The 7,128-nt window shown below is 47.3% G+C and overlaps 1 protein-coding gene and 1 long non-coding RNA gene across 4 annotated transcripts in view; both read left to right on the top strand.

The window, feature by feature from the left end:
- The first annotated feature begins 10 nt into the window (after window positions 1-10).
- Window positions 11-1,550, top strand: LOC105290298. The gene is made up of 3 exons (XR_895732.2): window positions 11-196; window positions 624-755; window positions 1,069-1,550. It is a non-coding gene; the product is annotated as an uncharacterized LOC105290298 (long non-coding RNA).
- A 2,872-nt stretch (window positions 1,551-4,422) lies between these two features.
- The window catches only part of TMEM42 (transmembrane protein 42), a 5,180-nt gene continuing 2,474 nt past the window's right edge, over window positions 4,423-7,128 (top strand). The window contains exons 1-3 of one of the 3 annotated variants that reach the window (XM_023529043.1): window positions 4,423-4,645; window positions 6,401-6,548; window positions 7,012-7,079. In XM_023529043.1, coding sequence (XP_023384811.1) covers window positions 4,478-4,645; window positions 6,401-6,548; window positions 7,012-7,061 — 366 coding nt within the window. In that variant the 5' untranslated portion in view covers window positions 4,423-4,477 and the 3' untranslated portion in view covers window positions 7,062-7,079. Of the gene's footprint in view, window positions 4,646-6,400; window positions 6,549-7,011; window positions 7,080-7,128 lie in introns of those variants that run through there. The other 2 variants (XM_011357345.2, XM_023529042.1) reach the window with 2 other exon arrangements.

The following is a 7,128-nucleotide window of genomic DNA, read 5'->3' as shown; positions in this document are numbered from 1 at the left end:
AATACCACAAAGTGATATTTATTATTATAGCCTAGAAGAAGTCCAGGGTGCCCTTCATAACAAAGAGACGGACTACCTTAGAATGACCGAGGAAGTGGAACGAACCAGAACGTTGGAGTCTAAAGCGTTTCAAGAAAAGGAACAACTGAGATCAAAGCTGGAAGAATTGTATGAAGAAAAGGAGAGAACATTCCAGGTGCCTTTGTGTCTTTATTTTTGTTAGGATTACTAGACCCGATCAGAATGAGATTTACGTCTGCGAATGAGTGTCCTGGTTTCGGACTTGCTGTAGCACAGGTAGAGGTGTGTGGTCACGAAAGCCGCGAGCCTGGGCTGTCTCCCCGTGCTCTTAGAAGCCATGAAGTCATGTTATTTAAAAAGATAAGAACAAGCCCTGTCCCGTCTGATCTCGGAAGCTAAGCAGGGTTGGATCTGATTAGTACTTGGATGTAGGCATAAAAAATAAATAAGAGATTGTAAGCTGACAAAGTCCTTGCAATCTGTGATGTCAGCCAAGCGTTGCCTCGCCTGAATGAATGATTGAATGAATGAATGAGTGAGTGAATAAAAATAAAAAAATAAGAGCAGCTCATTTTCTTCTCTCTGGATTGATTGACCTGTAGGAGATAGAAATGCTAAGGAAGCAGGTGGAGCGTCTCGCTGAAGAAAATGGAAAGTTGGTAGGTCACCAAAATCCAAATCAGAAGATTCATTACGTAGTGCGGCTGAAGAAGGAAAATGTCAGACTTGCTGAGGTAAACTCTCAAAATTTTTCCGCATAAACTCACTCTGGGTTTTAAATGATTATTTAATTAAAATTTAATTTATTAAATCACTTAACAGTTTTCTTCACGGAACTTCTTGAATTAAAAAATATTCAGTCATTGCTATTCCAAGCATAATTCAGTCAGTTATCATAAACATCAGATTCCTGTTTAATGTTAAGTAGTTTACAAATTGAAAATTGTAGTTTAAATTTGAAATGTAAACTTAATGAATGCCAAGAATAACTCTTCCTGTAAGAATTAGAGCCTTAATTTTTTTTCTTTTTTTAAAAAAAATTACCAGGAGAAAGAAAAGTTGCGTGCTGAAAATGTATTTTTGAAAGAAACGAAAAAGAGTTTCTGATGAACGTTCTGCATCCATACACGTCCCGTGGCAGTCAGCCATCTGCTGGTTGGAGGCTACCACCCCATTTCAAGGCTCTAAATCAGCTGTACATACTGGGAAAACCTTTTGCCTTTTTAAAGTAAAAGCCTGTAGCTAATGTTTACAGTGGACGTTGGCCAGATTATTTTTTCGTTAGATCCTGCCTATTCCTCTTTGTGTCCTACGTCATAAGCCCTAACAGTATATCGTGGTTCCAAAACTTGCAACGAGGTTAGTGACTGATTGTGCAGTGTGTATGAAAAGCAAACTTGTTAATACAGATTATTTTTTTATTCTTACTTTAAGTATTCTCATGAGCATTTTTATGACTAAACGTGGCCATTCTTCGAAATGTAATAAATCTTTTAAAAATAGTTTAATAAAGGGATTTACTTTGTTCATTCACTTGTTCATGCTACATTTACTTAACGAGCCGCTCATATAGGCCAGGCACTGGTCATCAGTGAGCAATGCAAACAAGACCCTGCCCTCAAGGAACTTCTGTGAGTCAGCGCTCAGTTCCTTTTGATTGTGAGTAATGTTCCATTGTATGGATGTCCCACATTTAGTCACCATTTGATGGACATTTAAACTGTTGGCAGTTTGGGGCTATTATGAGTAACGATCCTATAAAAATATTCGAGCATGAGTCTTGGCCTTGACATGTGTTTTTTTATCTCTTGAGTGGATACCTAGGAGTAGAGTTGCTGGGTCATCTGGTAAGTGTGTGTTTAACTTTTTAAGACATCGCCTGTTTTCCAAATGTGCTGTTTGGCCGCACCATGTGTTCCAATTTTTCTTACCTTCACCAACACTTGTTATTCAGGATTTTTACTACAGCCATCCTGGTGGGTGCACACTGGTATATCACTCACATTTTCCTAATGACCAATAATATCGAACACTTTTACACATTATGCAAATAATACTCAGCAATAAAAAAAGAGATTGATATATGTTACAGCATGGATGAACCTCAAAAAAAAAAATATGCTAAGCGAAAGAAGCCAGACCCAAAAGACCACATAGTATATGATTCCATATGTGTGGTATATCCAGAAAAGGCAAAATTATAGAGATAGAAAGTAATGCTTGGTGGTGGGGCTGGGGATGGGAGTGGAAACAACTGTATGGGCACAAGGGAACTTTCAGTGCGGTGGGAATGTTGGGTTATAGTTTTATGGTTTGGAAATTATATTTCAGTAAAGCTAAAGAAAAACAATTTTAAATTAATGCATAGTTAAATTTTCAAGGAGTAGTAGTAAATCCCTAAGAGTCAGGGACGAAAAAGGAGCTAAAATTCAATAGAAGGTAGAGAAGAGACACTACTGCCTTGAAGGTGGGAGCAGGTGGATATTGAAGCTGGTAATAAAGAAGGTTGAGTCCTTATCACCTGTATGAGTTTCCTGGGGTTCTGCAACAAACTGCCACAAACTGAATGGCTTAAAACAACAGAAGTTATATTCTCTCACAGTTCTAGAGGCTAGAAGTCCAAAATCAAGGTGTTGGCAAGGTCGGTCTCTCTGTGGCCCCCAGAGAAGAATCTGATCCATGCCCCTCTTAGCTTGTGGTGTTGCCAGCAATCTTTGGCGGTTCTTGCCTTGTACATTGCAAACCTCCAATCATGGTCATGTGGCATTTTCCCCTGTCTGTTTCTTATAAAGACATTAGTTAGATTAGGGCCCGCCCTAATGATCTCATGTAAATTTGATTACATCTGCAATGACCTTATTTCCAAATAAGCAAATAAGACCACATTCACAAGTGTGGGGGATAAAGGCTTCAACGTAGCCTTTTCTTTGGGGGTGGGAGGGGTGGGAGGGGTGGGGAGGAGGCACAATTCAACCCACAATACCTCTCAGAGCAAGGAAAGGGAGGTGCTTAGGCCAGCTCAGGACAGAGTTGGAACTGAGATTTTTGCAAGAAGCCAGAACGCAAGGAGTGCAGGGATCTTAGTCATCCTGGCAACTGGGCTGCCTGGAACAGGGCCTGGCCTCGAATATGTCCTCATTTTGTAACCGAACAGAACAAAAAAGACAGAAAAATGGACACAGTGAAGAGAAAAAGGTAAAGTTGGAGAGGGGGCTTGCGGGCTAGCAGTGAGACAGGACTGGTGTGAAGGGTGGGGAGTAGCACAGACTGCTTTACACAGGACGTGGCTCTGAGATGCTGGTAGAGGCATCATTCTAAGAAGGCTCGTTTCATACTCTAAACGCATGCAGAGTTGATCAAGTGCAATGCCACTCGATTTTCAGTAGGTACCAAGTGACATCAGAGCTTTCAGAAGGCGATCATCTTTGAGCTGGGTCCTCACAACCCCGTTCAGCAGCATGGTGCCTGTCTGAGCCTCAGTTTCCTTTACTGCAAAATGGGACCGTTTGTACCATGCTTTGATTTGAGCCATAAAACCACCGTGCCAAGGAAGGACTTCCATGAAGTTACTGAGTGGAAGAGAATAAAAAGTGCTGAACAGTATGTTCATTGTGAAATCATGTTTTAAAAAGTCGCATGCATATATGTAAACTTTTTTTTAATGTGCGCTATACATAAAACTAAATACGCATGGAGAAAAAGTAGTCCAATAACTGATTTTCCTGGAGAGTGGATGTTAGTCTTTCGTAGATTTAACAGCACTTTGTTTTCAAAGAAATGTACTGCTTATTAAACGAAAAGCTTTTAAACATTTAAATGCATAGGAAATTAGAAGTAATGTTAATCCTGACTATCCGGTGGAGTCATTATGGATAACATCTTTTCTAAATTTCCTGCAATGAGCCTGTATCCATCTGGGCCCTTTGAACCCTACCGTCTTCTTGCGGTGTCTGGAGGTCTCTAGCGCCCTCTGCCGAAGCAGCTCTCCGTTTTCGTTCTCAAACTGGAAGGTGTAGGTGGATCCCCTGTGTGGGGTGGGAGGTCTTGTCAAAATGCGGATTCTGATTAATGGGTTTGGAGCAGAGCCCGAGATTCGGCATATTAAATTCCCAGAGGAAGCTGATGCCGGACACACCGAGTGGCAAGAACTGGGACTACTAGACTGCGAATAGCTCTTCTGCAAGAACAACCACATAGTACCAGAGTCCAGGCCCCAGACAGCGGTCCCGGGGCGCTCGCGGGTAAACCTAAAAAACCTAATCCTGGAGGCCGCCCATCGCCTGCGGTGGCCCCGCCCACCCTGCTGGTCCCGCCCCCGCGAGGCCCTCGCGGGACCGGATTGGCCTTCTGCTCACGCGAGCATCGCATCACGTGAGGCCACTGTCCAATTGCAGCGCGCGCTCGGCCTTGCCGGTGGCAGGCGCGGCTGGCTCGCGGAGAGGCGGCGGTGGGCACAATGGCCACGGGCACCTCGGCAGTCTATCCCGACGCCCCCGCGGAATTCCCCCCGCACCTCCAGGCCGGTGCGATGCGGCGCCGCTTCTGGGGCGTGATCAACTGCCTGTGCGCTGGCGCGTTCGGGGCCCTGGCCGCCGCCTCCGCCAAGCTGGCCTTCGGCAGCGAGGTGGATCCCGGGGCGCGGCGGCGGGCGGGCGTGTGGGCCAAGCGCAGGAGGGGCGTTGTGGGGCCCGTGGGGCTCCGGGTGGGGCGGGGCTTGGGGCACAGTTAGCCACCTCAGCCGGTCTCTCTGGCCTGGTTCGCAGCCGGGCGCTGCCATCAGTTGGTACGGGAGAGTAGCCCTCGACTCAGTGAAGTATAGGCGGTAAGAGACGTCAGGAACTGAGGCCTCTTCCCTTTCCAGGGACCTAAAGTCTGTCCGCCGATTAGACTAGTTCCCTCTCGGGGAAGACGCACACGTCCTGCATGTACTATCCACCTTTCATTTTAAGCCCCTGTACTTGAACGTTTCTCTTCACATGAGTCTTAATGTGAGAAGCCCATCTCTTTACTCCGTAATTGACAAGTGTTTTGACCGGTTTATCCTGTTGCCTGGAAACTTGAGAGTTTGGGAAACGCTCTGGGCATTTCCCTGATGCTGAGAACGCCTAAGCTACCTCCCCATATCTGCTAATGTGTATAGCTCTTTGCATCTGAAACCCAGGGTTGGGCTCTGCCCTGGTCGGGGGACAGGCTGATTTTTTAGGTTTAAGCCTATTTAGGGCCAATCCAGTGGGAGCTGCCATGCTGGAGGTAAGTATCCTGTTGGGTGTTAATTCTTGTAGGAAGTGGTCCAAAGTAGGATGAGTGCCTATGAGACATGAGGTTTTCTGGTCTTTAATTGTGCACCAGGTCTTCATAACCCTATATATAAGCAACCTGCCACTGTCACAGTGCTTATGTGCGTTATATGAAGACACCCCTTAAGACACTTACCTGTTCAGCTGCTGGAAAACTTATGAGAAATAAGGGTATGGTGTTTAGATGGGCACAGCCTCCAGAGGAAGCAGCTTTGTCCACTGGCAGGTTGCTAACTGGACACCTATTTGTCCACTGGCAGGTTGCTAACTGGACACAAAGGGCTGCATGCCCTTTGTGTAGGAGGCCTCTCAAGATCTCTCAAGGCTCTCTCCTTTGGGGGAGGGGAGGAGGGAGAGCGAGAACTTTGCTAGTTCTCTAGATGAAGCTGGGGTCTCCAGATAGTGTCAGGTGGTTTTCTCGAGGCAGGGCTGGGCCTTAGTTAAGGCCTGGGTTTGATTCCTGCCAGCTCCCACCAGCTGTGGCACTTTAGGCAAGTTACTTCATGCCTCAGGTCATTTCTCTGTAAGATGAAGTGAAGGAATAAATGAGAACGCACTTAAAACAGTCCAGGGCCTGGCACAGAGTAAGAGCTCAGGAATGCCCAGTGGGACCAGCCAGAGTGGCTGTAGCCTGCACAAGAGAGAGACGTGACTGATTTGCGCTTTACCAGGAGCCAGGAAGTGAGGATTCTGCCCTTGGTTTACTCACACTACAGACCAAATAATAACAACTTGGCCCTCTGGGACAGAGCTTCCAGCACTGTTCAGTGTGGGACTAATGAAGGACTGGTGTGAAGTAGAAAATACTGGTGATGGCTTGCCATTTTACTTCTGCCCAAGGTCATGCGGCCAGCAAGATGGCCAAATAAGTGTTATCTCTGAATTTGTTTCAGCTATAAAATGGGTGTGTTGCCCACTGAGGGTTAAGCGAAGGTATAACAGGAAAGCTGAGGCCCCCCAGGCTGATGGGATCTCAATAGGGGCCCGGCTGCTAGTAACCATGGCCTTGGGTGTGCTGTGAGGGGAACTGCTGGTCGCAGTGCCCAGGCTAGTCATGGCCACAGTGACACCTTCTCCTGCAGGTGAATGTGGGCTACTGCGCCTTAGGCATTATTGTGATGGCGATCACCAATTCTCTGATGTGGACGTTCTTTAGCCGAGGCCTCAGTTTCTCCATGTCTTCAGCCATTGCATCTGTCACGGTGACTTTTTCAAATATCCTCAGCTCGGTGAGTAGCCTGGTACGCTCCCCCTGTCCCATACCTGGGTCCTCGGTGGGTCGTCCTTGGGTAACCCTGCTTTCCCAGATAGGAGAGAGGACAGGGACTGAAGCAGAGTTTGGGCTGTGGCTTGACCCCTGATGGCTGCTCCCCTAATCTGTCAAACTGAGGAATTCTCAAGGTGGGAATGAAGTCCAAGTGTAAAGGCAGCCTGCTTGCTGCTCGTTCAGGCTGGAGCCCTCATTCTGGTCTCTGCACAACCCAGCGGTCTCCCAGGGCCTGTGAACTCCAGCATGACACACGGAGGGTCTAGGTTCTTCCCTCCGGTGGCCCGAGACCAGCCAGGTGGGCTGAGTCCAGTCTGTCCTGCAGTCAAGGGAGGGAGGACGTGGTAGGTCGGCTTGGGTCAGCGGACACCAGGGACCAGCTGCATGCTGGGCCTAGCTGCCAGCCTCTGCTGGTCTTTCTTGTCCCCTTCGCTGGGGTCCAGTGCTGTGAGGAAGGTATGAGGAGCGTGACTTGACAGCTGGGTGTCAAGCCCCAGACCTGTGACTCCAGATCTTTCCTCCTGTCCTAGGAGGGCGCTCAGC

The sequence above is a fragment of the Pteropus vampyrus genome, unplaced genomic scaffold (assembly GCF_000151845.1).
Source record: "Pteropus vampyrus isolate Shadow unplaced genomic scaffold, Pvam_2.0 Scaffold35, whole genome shotgun sequence".
NCBI lineage: Eukaryota > Metazoa > Chordata > Mammalia > Chiroptera > Pteropodidae > Pteropus > Pteropus vampyrus.
This window is presented reverse-complemented; position numbering and strand designations above follow the sequence as displayed.